At 33.0% G+C, this 21,717-nt stretch overlaps 1 protein-coding gene across 1 annotated transcript in view; it reads left to right on the forward strand.

The window, feature by feature from the left end:
- LOC129256693 (copine-8-like) overlaps positions 1 to 21,066 on the forward strand; it is a 61,703-nt gene extending 40,637 nt beyond the window's left edge. Inside the window, exons 6-16 of the mRNA XM_054894854.2 lie at positions 30 to 93; positions 3,029 to 3,132; positions 4,002 to 4,148; positions 6,590 to 6,656; positions 9,259 to 9,421; positions 10,581 to 10,762; positions 11,291 to 11,418; positions 11,842 to 11,944; positions 12,559 to 12,616; positions 14,132 to 14,205; positions 17,205 to 21,066. Of these exons, the coding sequence (XP_054750829.1) occupies positions 30 to 93; positions 3,029 to 3,132; positions 4,002 to 4,148; positions 6,590 to 6,656; positions 9,259 to 9,421; positions 10,581 to 10,762; positions 11,291 to 11,418; positions 11,842 to 11,944; positions 12,559 to 12,616; positions 14,132 to 14,205; positions 17,205 to 17,405 (1,291 nt within the window). The 3' untranslated portion in view covers positions 17,406 to 21,066. The remainder of the gene's footprint in view (positions 1 to 29; positions 94 to 3,028; positions 3,133 to 4,001; positions 4,149 to 6,589; positions 6,657 to 9,258; positions 9,422 to 10,580; positions 10,763 to 11,290; positions 11,419 to 11,841; positions 11,945 to 12,558; positions 12,617 to 14,131; positions 14,206 to 17,204) is intronic.
- Positions 21,067 to 21,717: the final 651 nt, after the last annotated feature.

The raw sequence follows: 21,717 nt of genomic DNA on the forward strand, positions 1-21,717 counted from the left end.
TTGTATGTTTTTTTTATTCACTTGTACAGAGACAATGATAACAAATCTTGTGGAAAAATAATAGTAACAGCAGAAGAAGTTGGTGATTGCAAGGTAAATTAAACCTTTTATCCTTGTAGGATGATTCTTCAAAAAATGAATAACCATTTATTCATGAATCATATTATATGGTTCCTATATATTTACATCCATTAATTATGTACTTAAAGGATAAAATTTTCATTTCATTTATTAAATTAGATTAGAAATCAATATATCCATTACTTACTCTTTATAAGATAACATCTATGACCAGGGTGCAACATAAGCGCTTGCCCGGGGCAAGTAAAAGTTAGAGTCGGGCAAGTGTTTTGAAGTAAAGACAAAAACTACTTGCCCGAATCGGGCAAGCAAAATTCTCACTGTGAAATGAAATTTTACAAAGTTTCCCCATACTTCACATGCAAAAATAAAGATGAGAGAGAGAAAAAAAGAAAAGTTAACAACTTCCCTCAATTCAAATTGCAAGCCAGTTTGCGACATTTTTTGTGATCTACACACAAAAACACACACACACAGAGTCAGCATACATACATGTGGCTGGTGCACCCAGCCTCCAGCCTGTGTGTGCAGGCATGCATGGATCTCCATGCTGCTGTGCACTATCCCCGATCAAACTCCGAATCAAAGTGAACAAGCTCACATGAAAAATACTTTTTCCAACAAAATAATCAGAACATCGGCGGGAAATTTTTTATACTTAAATGGATTCTCAGATTACTGATTTGGTGATGTGATCGGAGGAGCAAGGAATGCTCCCCAGGGAGTGGAAATTGTGCACTTTTCGTGCGGGATTGAAATGAATCCAATGACCGGGGTAATAATATGCTGTAACGCGCTTTGAGCCATTCTGGGAAAAGCGCTTTATAAAAATTGGATATTATTATTATTATTATTATTATTATTGAGTTTTCATTACTAGTTTCAGCCGTTGTTTTGAGTGTTGTTGTGATCGGTGTAGTGGGAAGAAAAATGCGTGCAAGTCCACGATGCCGCGATGATTCATTTGATTTTTAAGTTTGTCAACGTTTCTCTGTAGAATTTTATTCATTTCTAACAATTTTCAAAATAAATTTAAACAAATATCAGCAAGATTTTTGTTAGATGATTGCATTTTTTGTTTTGTTTCAAATTTGAGCCTTCTTAGTTCCTCTTCCTTTCTTCCTTTCTTTCCTTCTTTCCTTTCTTTTTTTCTCTCTTTCTTTCTTTCTTTCTTTTCTATCCTTTCTTCGATCTTTCGCGCTTGCCTTTTTTGTTCCATCTATCTTTCTTTTTAATCTTTCCTAGCTTTCTTTCCTGATCTTTTTTCTCTCTCTCTCTGTTCATTTTTTTTCTTTCCTTCATTTTCTTACATGTACTTTCTTCTTTTTAAAAATTTCTTCATTTTTTCTTTCCTCTGTTTTTTCTTTGCTTCCTTCTCCCTTCCTGACCTTTTCCTTTTTTCTTTCTTTCCTTCCTTCTTCCATTATTTTGTTTTATTCTCTCTTCACTTCATTCTTTTCATCCTTTCTTTCAATCTTTATTTTCTTCTTGCCTTCTCTTTTTCCTTATTCTTTCTCTCCTTTTTTGCTATTTCCTTCCTGTTTTCCACTTTCTTTCTCTCTTTCTTTGTTTCTTTCTTTCTGTCCTTCCTTCCTTCTTTCTTTTCTTTCTTTCTTTCAAAAAATGAAGGAAATCTTTTTTCCTTCATTCTCTCTTTCATTCCTTTTTCTTACTTTCTTTCCCCCTTTTTATTTCTTTCCATTCTTTCTTTCACCCATTAATTCATTTTCCCTTCCTTTCCTGTTCTTTTCTTTCCCTTTTTCTTTATTAGTTAAAAAATGAAGGAAACCTTTTTTTCTTTCCTTTATTCTTTCTTTTTTCTCCATTCATCTCTTGTTTTTCATTTTTGTTCTCTCCTTCAATCTTTCCTTCACCCATTCTTTCACCTTTCCTTTATCTTTCTTTCTTTCTTCCTTCCTTGAAAAAAAATTACAAAGTACAATTGTTCACGTCTAAAGAGAGGAAAGGGGCAATGGTATATAAAACCATACTAATCTCTTTTGCAGCGGTAAAACCTTATTTTGAAGGATTTTTTTTTCGGGCAAGTGAAATGTATTTTCGGGCAAGTATTTTCCAACTATTTAGAAATTCACTTGCCCGACTGGGCAAGTGCTTCTAAAAAGTTATGTAGCACCCTGTTTGACACATACGTACTTGATAATACATATGTTTTTCTTTGCTTGTGGTTTTCACCAATGGATACTGTAATCCACAATTACCATAGTAGGCTATAACAATAAAACAATATGTGGTTGAATGTGAGTCTGGATATATCATGTTTTTAAGATAATCTTTCATTTTAAAATGTTTTGTTTTCTGATAAATTCAGCTTATAATTATGTTTACTTTGATAATAAATCAACATGATAATTAACAGTTCAACATTTTCACCTAATTTTCCTTTACTTTTAATATTTCTATTTTGGTATTAACTCTTGTGATACTTTAAATGTAAATCTGTAACATTTTATTCATCTACACTGATTGCATCAGTAATGTGGCCATGTCCTAGGCACTCTAATATCTATTGCTATTTGTTCATGAAAGTGATGCAAACAATCTATGGTGGGGGCATCGTGGTCTAGTGGTTATGACTCACGTCTTTCAATCAGAGGGACGTGGGTTCAAATCCCAGCCATGGTAGATTTACTTTCAGCAAGAAATTGATCCACATTGTGCTGCACTCGACCCAGGTGAGGTGAATGGGTACCCAGCAGGATTATTCCTTAAATGCACCAAGCACATTTTACTGCTGTATTTAAAGCTGGGGTAATATATATTGCGCCATTGTACAGGCAACTAGATAATTAGTGCCTCATAAATGCTATATATCATTAATGATAATATATAGCATTTATAATTTATTATCATTATTATGGTAAGATAATGTGGATGTTGCAGTAGATCTTCAGTAACCTTCTTTCCAAATCAATGTGCTTGTTTAAAGGATGAAGCCCTCCTTAATTTCCGAGGAAGGAAACTTGATAAGAAGGATTTCCTGGGAAAGTCAGACCCATTTCTTGTATTCTACAAGTTCAATAGTGTTGGAAGGTAATTTGACATTCTCATTGACGTTTTGATGCTTCATTTTCTTGGAAGTGAAAAATTGTGCACCGTAGGAAAGCTAACAAGCTACAAAATACTATCAAGTCAGTTTCATGAATTTTTACAGCTAACATTCTAATCTGCAATCATCAAAAATAGATACCATTGTGCTATTCACTAGCAAGGATTCTATGATTTCATCTAATGTGGACAGAATTGTAATTACATGCATATGCATGTAGAAAAGTTAAATTGCTCTCTTTTTGTCCACATTACAAAGTCCAATATTTTTAGATGATTTGCAAAGCAAAATGTCTTTGTGATTAAAAAGTATTTAATGCTTAAATAAACGTTAACCCACATCTTTATACCAGATTTCTTCTATTTCTTTTTTGTTCTTTCTTTTTTTTAAGTTGGCCATAAATGCTATGCCAGGTAAATATGGATATTTACAAACTCAATGTAGCCAAGCTGGGCCAAATAATTTCTTAAGCTTGAGTTTCATCTTTATGACCAGGAATATTTTTTTTCCTGTTTGTAATGTTCTTAAATTTCCAACTTAAGTTATAATTTGGAAAACAACAAAATAATCAGTCTTGTCTACAAACGAACACATCTCAACTCTGACCACATAGGATGACGTCATATAATTCAGAACGTTGAGAAGCGCAATGAAGCCCAGTATCGAGAATTAAGGAAAAAGAAGGTAGTGTTTGTAGTTGTGTACTTAGTTCAGTCTTTCAGCTTCAGACTGGGTATGTATGTTCATTTATTGTCATCTGCAGAAACTGTGTATTTTAGAATGTTGTTCACTTGTTATGTATCATGATTGAAGAGTTTCTGATATACTTTCTCTTCATTATATCTCAAAACAGTTATACAATATGTCATAAGACTGAAGTTATCAAGAACAACTTAGATCCAGTTTGGAGACCCTTCTCACTCATGGTTAGAACTCTGTGTAATGGTGATCTTGAAAGAACCATCAAGGTCGAATGCTATGACTGGGATAGTGATGGAAGGTAATAGTACTATTTATTATTCTCTTCTGATATTATTTAAGACCCTTCTCACTCATGGTTAGAACTCTGTGTAATGGTGATCTTGATAGAACCGTCAAGGTCGAATGCTATGACTGGGATAGTGATGGAAGGTAATAGTACTATTTATTATTCTCTTCTGATATTATTTAAGACCTTTATCACTCATGGTTAGAACTCTGAGTAATGGTGATCTTGATAGAACGATCAAGGTTGAATGCTATGACTGGGATAGCGATGGAAGGTAATAGTACTATTTATTATTCTCTTCTGATATTATTTAAGACCCTTCTCACTCATGGTTAGAACTCTGAGTAATGGTGATCTTGATAGAACGATCAAGGTTGAATGCTATGACTGGGAAAGCGATGGAAGGTAATAGTACTATTTATTATTCTCTTCTGATATTATTTAAGACCTTTCTCACTCATGGTTAGAACTCTGTGTAATGGTGATCTTGAAAGAACCATCAAGGTTGAATGCTATGACTGGGATAGTGATGGAAGGTAATAGTACTATTTATTATTCTCTTCTGATATTATTTAAGACATTTCTCACTCATGGTTAGAACTCTGTGTAATGGTGATCTTGATAGAACCGTCAAGGTCGAATGCTATGACTGGGATAGTGATGGAAGGTAATAGTACTATTTATTATTCTCTTCTGATATTATTTAAGACATTTCTCACTCATGGTTAGAACTCTGTGTAATGGTGATCTTGATAGAACCGTCAAGGTCGAATGCTATGACTGGGATAGTGATGGAAGGTAATAGTACTATTTATTATTCTCTTCTGATATTATTTAAGACCTTTATCACTCATGGTTAGAACTCTGAGTAATGGTGATCTTGATAGAACGATCAAGGTTGAATGCTATGACTGGGATAGCGATGGAAGGTAATAGTACTATTTATTATTCTCTTCTGATATTATTTAAGACATTTCTCACTCATGGTTAGAACTCTGTGTAATGGTGATCTTGATAGAACCGTCAAGGTCGAATGCTATGACTGGGATAGTGATGGAAGGTAATAGTACTATTTATTATTCTCTTCTGATATTATTTAAGACCTTTATCACTCATGGTTAGAACTCTGTGTAATGGTGATCTTGATAGAACCATCAAGGTTGAATGCTATGACTGGGAAAGCGATGGAAGGTAATAGTACTATTTATTATTCTCTTCTGATATTATTTAAGACCTTTCTCACTGATGGTTAGAGCTCTGTGTAATGGTGATCTTGATAGAACCATCAAGGTTGAATGCTATGACTGGGATAGCGATGGAAGGTAATAGTACTATTTATTATTCTCTTCTGATATTATTTAAGACATTTCTCACTCATGGTTAGAACTCTGTGTAATGGTGATCTTGATAGAACCGTCAAGGTCGAATGCTATGACTGGGATAGTGATGGAAGGTAATAGTACTATTTATTATTCTCTTCTGATATTATTTAAGACCTTTATCACTCATGGTTAGAACTCTGAGTAATGGTGATCTTGATAGAACGATCAAGGTTGAATGCTATGACTGGGAAAGCGATGGAAGGTAATAGTACTATTTATTATTCTCTTCTGATATTATTTAAGACCTTTCTCACTGATGGTTAGAGCTCTGTGTAATGGTGATCTTGATAGAACCATCAAGGTTGAATGCTATGACTGGGATAGCGATGGAAGGTAATAGTACTATTTATTATTGTCTCCTGATATTATTTAAGACCTTTCTCACTCATGGTTAGAACTCTGTGTAATGGTGATCTTGATAGAACCATCAAGGTCGAATGCTATGACTGGGATAGCGATGGAAGGTAATATAAAACACACTAATTTTACTTTCCTACATTTTTATGCATTTGCCCAACATATGCATTATATTTTGCTTGTGTATTCATCTGTCCTGCTTTCATTCTCGCCATAACTCAGGACTGTTTAAGGAATCAACTTCAAATTTGGCCCAAGAATGCATATACAAGTGATGATAAGTATAGGTTTTTGGGGTGACCTTTTGAAGATCATAGGTCAAAGAGTTCATTATATACCTGAAAATACCTTGCTCTTGCCATAGCTTGTCAGAGTTCGAACTTGTATACATATTCCTTAACTTGGAATTGCACGAAAGTCTTCTTTATGTAGCCAGAAACATGTCCTATTAGAAATAATTAATAGTGCAAGAAAAAAAGAAATGTTGAAAGGTAATCATTGCTTTTTGGAGGTTTATGTTTGACAATTGCCCATATAGGAAGCATTGCAAGGCTCGCATATGTCACAAGAAATGAATTGTTCTTAACAAAAGCATAATTATCTGCTTCTTCATTTCTTTTCATTCCCCCTTTCCATCATTTCTTGTAAAATCTACTTCAACTGTTTTGAAATGATTCTTTTATTTATTTTTTCTTGTTACATACTGGATAATAGCCATGATTTGATTGGTGAATTCAAGACAAACATGAAACAACTGTCTGAAGGCAGAGGATCATTTGAGGTAATAATCATAATCTATACATATGAGAGTAATAACAAAATAAAACTAGAACTGCAATCGTTTCCGAACGATGTGCATGCATTGACGCGTCTGATTGAAATGTCAAGTCCACCTCAGGAAAATGTTGATTTGAATCAATAGGGAAAAATCAGACAAGCACAATGCTGAAAATTTCATCAAAATCGGATGTAAAATAAGAAAGTTATGACATTTCAAAATTTCGCTTATTTTTAACAAAATAGTTATATGAACGAGCCAGTTACATCCAAATGAGAGTGATGATGATGTCACTCACTCAAAATGGCGCATGCACTGTCATGTATGAATGATTTTAGAAAATGAAATAAGAGGTACACACTAATGCATCATCGACAACATATCTGCCAAATGAATTTGGATGAGGAGCAGAGGCAGGGGAGGAATTAAAAAAAATTACATGTTAATCAAAGTGGATTTAGGACATTATGCCCTCCATAGGAAGTTGCATTCTCGAGTCAAACAGATTTCGTCCATTTTTTGACCATGGCCGCTCAACAAAGAGAGAGAAGGGAGAGAAAGACACAGAGAGAGTGATATGAATAAGCATACAAATATCCCTGACAGTTCATAAACGTAACTCAGTGTAAAGTACATAGCAGAACGATGTGCATGCATAATACGTTATGCCATAGACATTATGTACAATTTTATTGTTGATAATATGTGCATTGTGAGCAGTATACCATGTGTTCAGATTGGCTTATCTTGAAATTTTCTGTTGTAACCTATGTCGTATTTGGTATCGGTGGAAAGAGCATTCCAATGCGGTGACATTGATACAACTTTTATTTGTGCGCAGGCAATAGACCGGAAGTAAATGCCATATAAAGAAAGACATTAAAAATGACAGTTTTTCACAATAATTTTAAGCTGACGTGAGCTCTATGTCAGTTTCTGTCACAAAAGGTTGACGAACGGTTAAAGTATATATCAATACTCATATCTGCCAAGTTAGAAAGGATAAGCATCAATAATAAGGAAACAAGAGCAAGTTGAAGTTGTGCTGGCATTATAGTGCATTTTTGCGTATTTTGCTGACTTTCGGGAGCATTTTTCAGATATTTCGTCAGTGGTAAGGTATATATTTTTCTAAATGGCATGAAAGGGCATATCTTGAACACCCTAAATCTAAAAAAGAGTACGGGTTTGGCCATGCATGACGCAATGAGGAGCATTCAAACGTAAGCGTTTTTGAAACTTTAGAGGGCGCTATTTCAATACCGGAAGGTCAATGATGCGTGAAAACTAATTCGTAAGTATGATATGTTGCCTGTAATAATTCCTGAAAATATTAGCTCGAATTGAATAAAAACAAGAAAGTTATGGCCATTTTAGGATTTTTTGACTTTACATTTCAATAAATATGAAGTTTATGAAGGAAGGCTATTTCGGATTTGAATTTAGGGCATGAAGATGGCATTTTGAAGGTCAGGTTATGCGTCGCAAATGATGGAGCAACTCTTTGACTATCTATATGAATTTGTTAGAAGTTTGTAGCATGCAGGATGCGGGAGTTAGGACGAGATTAGTAATGGTATGCAAATGGACTTGAAATTTACAAAATGGCGCCTTGATGGTCATGCATGAGTAATTTTGGAAAATGGAAGACGAGGTGCACAACTAGGGATGCTGGACAACATGTCTACAAAGTTTGGATGAATTTGGATGAGGGACGGAGCCAGGGTAGAGCTAACAAAAACCATGTGTTAAACAAATGGGATTTTGTGGAAGAAGCAGAAGAAGAAGAAGAAGACGACGGAATAGGAATACGGAACAAGAACAATGCATTGTCGCCATTGGGCGTCAATGCAATAAAAACTCACAAGCCCCACTTTTTTCCAATAATGGAAAAAGTGGGTATATTTGTCTGTTGTCACAACTGGTAGAGGCATTGCAGTCAGAAATAGTTCTATATATGTTGCAAAATTTTATAAGAAATGTATTGTTCATATACTTTACTATAAATTGTTCAGTGGTTACTCTCATAGGCTTTAATGGGATTTATACCATATTGATATGATTTAAGAATGTACACTCTCATTATGTGTAAATATTTCTCTAGTACTGCTTTCAGTAGCTTGCAGGTCCGCACCAGGCCTGGGCTAAGTCGTAAAATGTTTATGAATAAACTAAAGCTGAAATAGCCTGTTTATGAATAAACTCAAGCTGAAATAGCCTATGCCATTCATAAACTCCCAGGCTATTTTGGTGCTACTTTTATCAGCACCAGACTGGCACCATTCCTGCACCAGGCGCTCTATATATGGCGTGTTCAGTTACCATGACTGTTATCCCTTATGTGCCCAAGTTTTTTAATGGGTGATTGTAAAAGGAGCCTGGCTCTGCTATAGTTACTTGTGGTGTGGACTATTTTAATGCGGACCTGGTGCAGACAAAAAAATTGTCACTGAAAGCTGTATGAAAGGCAAGGTAAAAAAATTTTAGCAGGTAATTTCTTTCTATTGAGTTGCCTCTTGTCTTTTATTTATATGTTTATACCCTCAAAAATGATGCTGTTTAAAGTGGGAATGCAATCTGAGATTTGACCTTATCTTTTCTTAAGCTCATTAATCCAAAGAAAGCTGCAAAGAAGAAAGGATACAAGAACTCTGGTACAATTGAACTTGTGAGTTGTTCTGTGCAGAAGAAAGCTAGTTTCTTAGACTATATATCGGGAGGAATGCAGATCAATTTCACTGTGGCAATAGACTTCACTGCTTCAAATGGTAGGTCCAACAAACACTTTAAAAATCCACAATTGAATATACCATGTGGGGGTTTTAAAGGCCTAATCATGTTACCATCATATTGAAAAAAAGGGTAAATTCAGTTTTCTGGGTACACTTTTTTGTTATAGAATATTCAGGTCGCTTATCTGCTTGTAAGATTTATGAAGATATTATTTATTGCTTATTGATTTGAAATTTATAATAAACAATGATTTTATTAGAACATGAGACAGTATGATGTATCACAGTTGGCGTACAGTCCCAATGAGAAACAGTATGGAGAGGACAAAAATCACAATTCCTGATGATTACTAGGAGAGGAGTCTTTACCACTTTCGCAACTTACTCATCAAATTGCCAATTTGAGAGGTCAAGTCCACCCCAGCAAAATGTTGATCTGAACAAGTAGAGAAAAATCAAACTAGCGTAACACTGAATATTTCATCAAAATCGTATGTATAATAAAAAAAGTTATGGCATTTTAAAGTTTCGCTTATTTTTTCACAAAACAGTGATATGCACAACTCAGTGACATGCAAATGAGTCAGTCGATGATGTCCATCACTCACTATTTCTTTTGTTTTTTATTGTTTGAATTATACAATATTTCATTTTTACAGATTTGACCATAGGGACCGACTTGACTGAACCATATAGTATTAAACAATGCTAATTCCACATGTTCGGGGAGGAATTAGTCACTGTTTCACGTGACAATGAGGAAAAAATTAGAATATTTCATATAATAGAAGACAAAAGAAATAGTGAGTGGATGATGTCATCGGTCTCTTCATTTGCATACCGACCAGGATGTGCATAATTGTTATGTGAAACTAAGCGAAAATTTAAAATGTCATCACTTTCTTACATGTATTTTACATCCGATTTTGATGAAATTTTCAGTGTTATGCTTGTTGGATTTTTCTCTTTTTATTCAAATCAATTTTTTGTTGGGGTGGACTTGTCCTTTAATGATCTAATTTTTCAAACAGCCAAAACTTTATTATTCCTATTCTGATTTTTTTTTCCAAAATACATGAATGTCTTCTATATTTTTCTGCTTTCAGACATTATTTTATTACTTGGATTCCCCTGTATGTTATCTTTTAACCTGCTTAATCTTGATATACTTGTTATTGCTATGTTTATTTGTTAGGCAATCCCAATCGAACCAACTCGCTACATTACATCAATCCCTATAGTCCTAATCACTATGAACAAGCCATCACAGCAGTAGGAGAAATCATCCAAGATTATGATTCAGATAAACTCTTTCCAGTTCTTGGTTTTGGTGCTAAGATACCTCCTAATGGACAGGTTTCACATGAATTCCCTGTGGTAAGTCATTCAATAAATTAAACATATGAAAGATTTTCATACATAAACTAATGAAGAACAAAGAGATTAACTACCAAATAAACATCAGTATCAGCAATTATGGAAGAGAAGGTAGTACTGTGTGTCTTCTTGGGAAATTAATTACAGACTATACAATGAGGGCATGCTAGAGAGTTGGATCATGTGCTACATAATGATATTTGGACCAATAAATGTCTAATTATCTATTAAAGATACTCAAACTAGGTACATTGACCACTGACTCAGAAAGTTAAGTGTAGTCTTTGGCTGAAAGAGTGCCCTCTGAGGTTGAGTCTGTATTTTTGCTTGAAGATATTCAGTGAGTGACCTCTAGTTTAGAATAGCCTATGGCAGTACAAATGCACAAGAAACTGTTGAAAAATCAATTATTTAAATCAAGCTGAAATAGGATGTATGCATAAAATTTGTTCTCATTGGCTATTTTTTTCCCTGAACAAACTTCAGTCACAGTCAATTATTCCATTTCTCCTTGTATAAACTTGACAGAACTTCAATGCTCAGAACCCTTTTGTAGTGGGACTCCATGGTATCCTTCAGTCATATAAGTCCTGCATTTGTCAAGTTCAGCTTCATGGTCCTACCAACTTCTCACCAGTCATCAATCATGTAGCAAAGTAAGTAAAGCATTGTTATGATGTAAATCATAGCCTAAGCACTCATGTTTGTCATTTTTCTCCTAGTTGCAGCTATGGTCAACTTGATTTAAGTTCCTGTATAATAAAATGACTTGATCTGAATAGAGAATAATGAATATTTCCTTTTAGTATCATTTAAAAGTAGAATTGCCTTTTTTGATTGAGTGAAATATGTACCTTAACTTTTAAATACTTGTTTTTAGAAAATTGTTAATATTATGGAAAAAAAAGAAAGATGTATGTGTACAATCATCTTAGTGAACCACACCAGGGAAGTGGAAGGTTATAGGCTGATGTTAAGCGTTCTCCAATTCATTTTACAGCCCTTTGATTTCCTTCAAGGAACTGTCTTATTCTTATATTGTATGTTTGCCCATGCTTTGTGTGGTCTTAAACTAACAGATTTGCCCAGCAGTATCCAGATGGTTCTAATTATTTCATTCTTCTGATCATCACTGATGGTGTTATATCAGATATGGAGATGACCAAGATGTCTATCATAAATGTGAGTAGACATGATGAATATTTGTATCAAATTAATGACCAAGATCGTCTTTATTTTTAAGGAAGCCTTAATTTGGCAATTCATTAATTTGAATTCTTACTGTATGTGTGAAAAAGATGGTAAATTTGTCACACACTGTTGTAAATATTACATTCAGTTAATTTGCTTTTAAGAAGATCTCAATAAACTTAAATGTATATATTCTGAACTTTTGTTGCCATCAAGCAATCAACTTACTCCATTATATCATTATGGGATGCCAGAGATTTCAATGACTTACAATGTATATATCTTTTGTTTAATGGACTGTTGTTTCAATACATTATTATGAAGAAAATTCTTATTTATCATCCTCAGACATTTTGTAAAATTTGAATGCTAAATGTGCTGATCCTACTATTTGAGATTTATGTCACATGTGGCTACCCATAGTTAAATCACAGATTTAAACTGTATTTTGGATTAAACTGACATTTGATTTTGGCCGCTATGTATACTAACACCCGGTAAGTTTTAGATTGTATTAATTGTCAGAATTGGCCACAGTTGTCTAGTTTATACTGATGAATGATGTATTGGAGATAATTTTCTCTATATTTTTTTTCTCTATCTAGGCAAGCAAGCTACCCATGTCCATCATCATTGTAGGAGTTGGCCCTGCAGAATTTGATGGTAGGTATGATACTATATGTGATATAGTTTATGAAATAAGTAGAATTTAACTCTATTTTTGTCTCACCTGCATAGCAGTGTGAGACTATAGGCGCCGCTTTTCCGACGGTGGCGGCGGCGTCAACACCAAATCTTAACCTAAGGTTAAGTTTTTGAAATCACAGCATAACTTAGAAAGTATATGGACCTAGTTCATGAAACTTGCACATAAGGTTAATCAAGTATTACTGAATATCCTGCATGAGTTTCACGTCACATGACCAAGGTCAAAGGTCATATAGGGTCAATGAACTTTGGCCGAATTGGGGGTATCTGTTGAATTACCATCATAACTTTGAAATTTTATGGATCTGATTCATGAAACTTGAACATAATAGTAATCAAGTATCACTGAACATCCTGTGCAAGTTTCAGGTCACATGATTAAGGTCAAAGGTCATTTAGGGTCAATGAACTTTGGCCAAATTGGGGGTATTTGTTGAATTACCTTCATAACTTTGAAAGTATATTGGGCTAGTTCATTAAACTTGGACATAAGAGTAATCAAGTATCACTGAACATCCTGTGCGCATTTCAGGTCACATGACCAAGGTCAAAGGTCAATGAACTTTGGCCGAATGGGGGTATTTGTTGAATTACCTTCATAACTTTGAAAGTATATTGGGCTAGTTCATTAAACTTGGACATAAGAGTAATCAAGTATCACTGAACATCCTGTGCGCATTTCAGGTCACATGACCAAGGTCAAAGGTCACTTAGGGTCAGTGAACTTTGACCATGTTGGGGGCAGCGTTGGGGTATTTGTGAATTGTCATCGTAACTTTAAAAGTTTATAGATCTAATGTAGCTCATGGAAACTTGGGACATACGTGTAACCATGTATCCCTGAATATCTTGTGCATGTTTCAGGTTATATAATGATACTACTGATAAATCAAGTTGATTTTCCTGGTCAAAAGCTGATACCAGATATGATGTAAGATATCTGCCATCACACTTTAGTCTAATGAATATTACTATAAAGATCATCCACTACATTTGGTCAATCAACGTCTTAATTTCATATCAAATTTGTTGATTTTTCTTGACATGTGCTTTGAGATGATATTGAAAAATAATGGATTTCTTGACTGCATGACTCTGTATTTGTATACTCGAAAATGGTTTGTTCTTGTTATGTAACATGTATCAAATTCCTTTCAAATTTCATCCATGTTTCCCTTTGAATTTTTTAAATTTTGATTCCATGATTAATTCATTTATTCTATTTAGTTTAAAACCAATCTGAGAAGAAAAAACCACCATGATTCAAATATCCATCCTTAACTGAACACATTTAAATAAATACTATGCAATTATACATGGAAGCCAAATAATTTATATAAAAAACAAATATATTATTGAATAAGTTTAAGATCATAATGAGGTAGGCATGTACAGTATTATAATAATAGCATTTCTAACAAATATGTTTAATGATCTCTATCAATTAACAAGTGTTTTCTTTATTTTCAGCTATGGAGGAGTTAGATGCTGATCAGAAGGCTTTATCATTCCAAGGTCATGTAGCACAGAGAGACATTGTGCAGGTCAGACATATCATAATTATAGATATTGCCTACCTAGAATTTGAATATAACATTTAATTTCCCTGATGGATTTATATTTTTCTAAAGGAATTATATTTTTCCTGAGCGCTGAGGGAAAATATTCCCGAGGGAAAAATATATCTTTGGAGGGAGTTAAAATGTTATTTATTAAAATATAGACCAGGCAATATATGAGGTGACGTCAAAACCTGGAATATAAGAAATGTGATCCTTGCACCTATGGTCATGTGATGGCATATTGACCCATCACTGATTGGAATCTACATAGCCCATACACCAATAATTTACTTTTATTTGTGCATTAAGCAAGTGTCTGGTTAAGTGATGATGATATATAACAGTGAGAGAGATATATCCCCTGTTCCCACTAACTAATACTCTATAACATCAGTGGGTGTAACATGTAAAGACATGCTTGAAATTTACTACCTGTTTTGCCATTGATGTAGAGTTATGCTTAATTGAAGAATTGATTTAAGCTATTATATTGCATCTAGTATTATTTCCCTCTTGAAAGCATGTCTTTAGCTTTGGTAAAGGTTCAATAATGTTCATTTTTACTCCAGTATCATCTAATATTCCAGTATTTTAAAAAAAAAGGTAATCGTTTTGTAAACTTTTCAACCACCTATTCTTCTGAAAATTTAAACATTCCAATATCTATCAGCCTCTGTCAGCAATAGTTTTGTTTTCTTTTAAAAGTGCTCTTTGAATATTTATCGTACAAATGTAAATATTGGATATCAAGAAGCTTCAGACAAAGATTATATCCTGAATCTTCAGCCTAGTCCATGTTTTGAATAGTTTTTATATCAAACCAAAAACCATTCAAATATTTTGTATTGATTGGCCACCTGATAAAAATACATTTTTTTAGTAAAATCACAAAATTTATCACGTGAAACACACTTTCATTTTATATCCTCCACAACATAACTGTATTAGGACATGCACATTTGAATAATATAGTAATGAATTGGTATAATGATAGTCACATCATAACTGTTTTAGGGCATACACATTTGTATAATCTAGTAATGAATTGGTATAATGATAGTCACATCATAACTGTTTTAGGGCATACACATTTGAATAATATAGTAATGAATTGGTATAGTGATAGTCACATCATAACTGTTTTTAGGGCATACACATTTGTATAATCTAGTAATGAATTGGTAGAGTGATAGTCACATCATAACTGTTTTTAGGGCATACACATTTGTATAATCTAGTAATGAATTGGTATAATGATAGTCACATCATAACTGTTTTTAGGGCATACACATTTGTATAATCTAGTAATGAATTGGTAGAGTGATAGTCACATCATAACTGTTTTAGGGCATACACATTTGAATAATATAGTAATGAATTGGTATAGTGATAGTCACATCATAACTGTTTTTAGGGCATACACATTTGTATAATCTAGTAATGAATTGGTAGAGTGATAGTCACATCATAACTGTTTTTAGGGCATACACATTTGTATAATCTAGTAATGAATTGGTATAATGATAGTCACATCATAACTGTTTTAGGGCATACACATTTGTATAATCTAGTAATGAATTGGTATAGTGATAGTCACATCATAACTGTTTTAGGGCATACACATTTGAATAATATAGTAATGAATTGGTATAGTGATAGTCACATCATAACTGTTTTTAGGGCATACACATTTGTATAATCTAGTAATGAATTGGTATAATGATAGTCACATCATAACTGTTTTAGGGCATACACATTTGAATAATATAGTAATTAATTGGTATAGTGATAGTCACATCAGAACTGTTTTTAGGGCATACACATTTGTATAATCTAGTAATGAATTGGTATTTATAGCCACTTTTGGGGGGATTTGCCAAAACTAAAGACAAGCTTTAACCTTTCTATTTATTCACAAAAGAATAAATTTTCTATTTCTTTTTTTATTTCAATTCAATTCTTTGTTCATTCAAATTCAAATAGGTTTAAAAATAAATATGTACAATGCAAACAATTAGAAGTGCATAAAATAATACAGAGTAAAACAAAACATTGCCTTGATTTGATAATATCATTGAATGAAAGAGAACTTGAGAAAAAAATAAGCATGGAGGCCTTGTGAGAATAGAAGTTCTCAAAAGAAATTATTACACAGGCATATCCAGATCATTATAGTAACATAGGAAAAAAAACATCAAAAGCATATAAAATAGGGAGAACAAATAATTAGTACTTGGACAAGAGATACCTTTCAAGACATTTTCAAAATAAATTAAGATGTGTGTTAGAGTGTATGTTACGTGGTATGAAATTCCAAACTGGGAAAACTAAAGCGAAAAGATATTTTGGTGAAAGTTGAGGAAACTTTAAATAAATGAAAATCATTGTTCGTTTGATTGTTCTAATTGTGAACATTGCTGTTTATCTGAAACATCTGTAAAGCATTCGATGATAATACATTTTGAAAATAAAAGAATCCAAGAACAGCAGTGTAGTAAATATATAAGTCATAAACATTCAGTATGTTTGATTTTCTAGATAATGGTGCAGATTGTGCAAGATTATGGCTTCCTTTGCAAATCCGGACTGCTTTCTTTTGAAGTTTGAATAGTGTATTTAGTTTTGATTGATTGCAATTGCCCCAAAGTGGTATGCAATATATTAAATAAGGTAATATTAAGGAATTATACAAAGTAAGCAAAGCAGATTAGGGTAAATAATGTCTGAGTTTAAACAAAATACCGACGCACTTTGATATTTTGTTCTTTATATAGTTTAAATGCACCTTCCATTGCAAGTTTTTATCAACATAAATACAGAGAAAATTGACATCATCTGACTTTTTTTAAAGGTTTTGAGTCAAGGGCTATGACAATATTTTCTACTTCATTACTCACATTACTATGAATTTCTATGAATTATGAAAAGTCCTCATCTCACTTGAATGTTTCTTTCTTTTTATATTTCTGTTTGTATCCTAGTTTGTGCCATTCCGTGATTACATCAATGCAAATGCAGGGAATGTGGATCTGAGTCAGGCAAAGCTTGCCAAGGATGTGTTAGCTGAAGTTCCAAACCAGGTATTAGCCTTCATGAAGAGTAAAGGAATACCTCCTAAAGATGTTCCAGCGTCACACCAATCTCTAAATGCTGCTACACCCACCGTGCCTCCCACTCAATAGACTCAATTCAGATTGATTCAATTATACACAGACACCCAACCTCTGGCATTTCCTAAATTTAATATTCTCCCGTCTGGACTTCTTGACAATTTGGATATTTGATTGCCCAAACTCCCAAATACATCATGACTGCACTGCACATTAAATGATCACACATCTCTAGGATTGTAGATGGTTAATTTGATGCCTTATTTATATAGTAAACCTGAATGAATTGTGACCAAAACCAATAATAAGTTGACTTGGAAGGTTCTCTGTAAATAGCAAAAATAGTGATTTAGTCTTCAAAAAGCAAAAATGTTAGGTTAGCTTATTTGAAAGAATAACTCTTCTTCTTCATACTGTCAAAATTTCAAGTCTTACAGTTGTATAGAAAACAAAATACAAGAGTTTCTTTGACACATATTTTTTAAGACTGCTTGGAAATTTTATTGAATTCACACAGGGTGTACTTTCATGCTTGAATGAACCCTGAACTTCAAACATTGTTTTGTCCTCTTTCTATGAATCTGTCACTTAGTTTCGTCTACATTCAATCAAATACTCTTGTAGGTTATTGTTGATCAATTTTGATAAGTTACATATCATTTTAAAGTTTGGGATGTGCTTTTTCAAACTTGATAAGAATCTTAATTTTAATTTTAGGTGACTTATTGTTGCTTTTGGGGTAACAGGTCACAATTTATGTTTGAATGATGAATTGAATTCTTTTAAATGAAAAATAAGCAGAAAACAATAGAGTTAAAACACATCTATATGAGGAGATTTAAACGCGACCCGGAGAGAGATTCTGTAAGCTGGAGATATGCCTTAAGGTGAAGATTTGTAGTTTCTTAATACATGCACATGAACATTTTTAGCAGTTGTTCTTTTTTTAAGGATTTATACTTATAGCTGTATTTAAAGTTGATCAACTGAGCTGAACAATCATAGTGCAAATGAAAATCAACTTTATGATATGTACTAACAATCTAAAACAAACCATTAATCAGCATTATTCATTTACATGGTACTTGCTGATGGATATTAATAATGAACATCAATCACAAACAAGCATTTATATTACTCTTGTATACAAATTTATGTGTTGAAATATTGTAACATAGTTGTTTTTATAGAGATATTTATGCAGTATTGGTGTCCTTTCTATCTTGTCATGCATTTATATCTGTTTATGCTTTTTTATACTCTTACTGGTACCGCTTTTCATGTGTCTTCAATTTTATCACTCGTTTTTTCAGTCTTTCATAATTAAAAAATATGTCATAAGAATATATTTTGCACAATATCACATCATGTTTATTGAGGTTCATCTTAAATTCAGCTTGGATGAGCAAATATTCATTTAAGCCTCTTTGGCCCGAATTCACAAAGGTGGTTTTGAAAACCCACGGTTGAGTCCATGGTTTATGCAGATTTCCTGTATAAATTACGCTTAATTTAGCGCGTATCTGGTGTGTGTATGAAAAATGTCCAATTCTGATGCGCGCTTTTGTCACAGTGCGCCAAATTGACGCCTGTTACCATGGTTAGATACGCTATTTTATTCATGAGTCCACTGTTTGAAGAGTGGACTCATGAATAAAAACAGTGGACTCATGAATAAAAAAGCGTATCTAACCATGGTAACAGGCGTCAATTTGGCGCACTGTGACAAAAGCGTGCATCAGAATTGGACATTTTTTATACACACACCAGATACGCGCTAAATTAAGCGTAATTTATACAGGAAATCTGCATAAACCATGGACTCAACCGTGGGTTTTCAAAACCACCTTTGTGAATTCGGGCCTATGTGTTTGGCCCTAAATGGGAAGTTCACCCTGGTATTGTTTGAAAGAAATTGTTAAAACATATCAATCAAGGATTTGATGAAAATCTGTTAAAAATAACAGAATTATCGATTATCATATTTAATTTTGTAACATCACATGTGAAGATCTTCCCCATATTTCATATTTATATGAATTCAAGTTCCATATTCTAATAAAATTGAAAATGTTTTAACCTATACAGTCAATGGAATTAGAAACATTTCAAGCTTTAAAATGATTGAAAGCAAGATCGGAAACATATTTACTGTGTTGATGTCTGAAATATAACATTCATATGTTATACAATAAATGAAATATCAGTTCTCCTTTATTAGTTTTTTGAAATGGTGACTTTAATATGTTAGATACAGGAAGTTATTAATGTATCAACTCATTACTATTACTCTTCATTTGTATAATGCAGTGTTTCCTTTTATATGAAATGGAATAAGACTAAGTAAAATGTAAATTTGTCATTAGTATTGTTTTATGGTACATATGTTGATTGTACAGACATGTTGACTTATTAGTTCACGCATTAGATTACCCAGAAATTATAAAGATATATATCATAAATAATGTTCCATGCCAGTGATCAATGCCAATGATCAATGGCAGCTCCAGGAGCTTTATTGATATGTATATGTGTTCAACTAATGATTCTTGAAAAATAGAGGTGTCATATTATGTCCCTTACATCCCTGCAGGATCCACCACTAATGTTCATAACTTTATAATATAAGACTTTAACCCTTAACTCTATACAAATGTGTCATTTTAAGCTCAAACCTAATTAATTCATCTCTTTATGCACATACATCTCAAAAGGACTGCCTAAGAAATGGGCGAATGGGCCATGTTCTTCCTTCTGCAGTCCCCAAATATTTCAATATTGAAAAATGTGCCTGTTTCTTTCTACTATTTCAATTTATGAATTTTTATACCGCAATTTTTGTTTTTCTGATTTTGTTTTTTATGTTAAATACACATTGAATTTTATGATGGAGTGGATTAAGAATGAAATGCATTATTTTGTATTATAAAACGGGTTCAAGATGTAACCAATAGCAAGTGTGTGTGGAAGTCACGTTTCCAGGCTTTAATTCTATGGAACCTCTCAGCCATGCATTTTTTGTACAGCACTGTGTTTTGGATGCATCATTTTACCATCAGAGTGTGAAAACCATTGCGCCATCTCAAAAGACGAGTTCTTCCAAAGAATAGGCTATTGTAAACAACAAATATCAAAATACATTAAATTTTGTAATTGTACAGAAGATGAGGTACGTACATATATTTAAAGAAATAATAAATGTATATTATGTCGGGAAAATATGGTTCTATGTTGATATGTAATAGTATTGTTGCTACAGTGTAAATTGACTTTTATACTTTCTCTTAGATGTATTAAAGAAGATCATGTTATAGTAGAAAGTTATTGGAATGAGATAGTGAAAGAGGAGTTATGATAGTGATTTATTGTAAAAAAATGTCTATAAATATTTTGCAATGGCAGTATAATGTGCATTCATATATCAGTCTTTTAAAACTGCCATATTATCTACTTGTAGGTAGGCTGAATCACACTCTAAAAAGCTTATTGATACTATCACAATTCTAATTTATCATACTTTATATACTTGTACGAGACACTAAAAAAAAAACCACAATGTGATGTGATTTATTGAAGACAGTACTTTTTTGTTTCATTTTGTCAGCCCCAGTAAGTGTCCTTCAGCCTTTCTGAGTAAACAAATGAACTGCTGTTTCAACTCTGATAATATTTTAACATATTTGTTGATGTCTTTCACCCAAAATAAAATTGCCTTTCTTCTTAAAACTAAAAAGAGATTTATGAACTTTATTGATAGTTGTGTTAGCTTTTGATTAACAGACATTTTGAATAGAATCTTGAATTGGAAATACTACATTAGTTTATCATGCTTCATTTCTAGACCATTATACATGTGATATTGTTCATTACTTTCTTTTCTTACATTATTGTCATCAAATGTGTTTTCATATGATCAAGGGTGTGAGAGTTCAGATTTTTTTTTTTTTTTTTTCAGCTGAATTTCAGCTTATATTTGGCTTTCCTCTGTACAAAAAGTATGGGAGCTCTTTCTATTTCAGACTTTTTTCAATACTCTTCAGCTTTTTTCAGATCTTTTTGTGACCACTCACACCCCTGTATGATTGAGATGCCTTCTTTGTGGTGCTGTTTTCAACTTCTTATCTAAAATCTTATCTGTACATAATATATCTATGTGGAAGTCAGAAAACAAGCAGAAGGGGGGGGGGGTCCAGCTATATGGTAGTCGAAAACTAAAAGACGTAGAATTTATCCAAGTGCAACTTCATTCCTAGCAATATCAATTATTTTGGAGTAAACAAGTACTTAGAATTCAGCTGTTGTTTTTCATTGATTATGTTAATCTTGACATAATTTTTATTTGTATTTTAGTACCACTAGAAAAACCACACACCAAATTTGACAA

The sequence above is a fragment of the Lytechinus pictus genome, chromosome 3 (genome assembly GCF_037042905.1).
Source record: "Lytechinus pictus isolate F3 Inbred chromosome 3, Lp3.0, whole genome shotgun sequence".
NCBI classification, from domain to species: domain Eukaryota; kingdom Metazoa; phylum Echinodermata; class Echinoidea; order Temnopleuroida; family Toxopneustidae; genus Lytechinus; species Lytechinus pictus.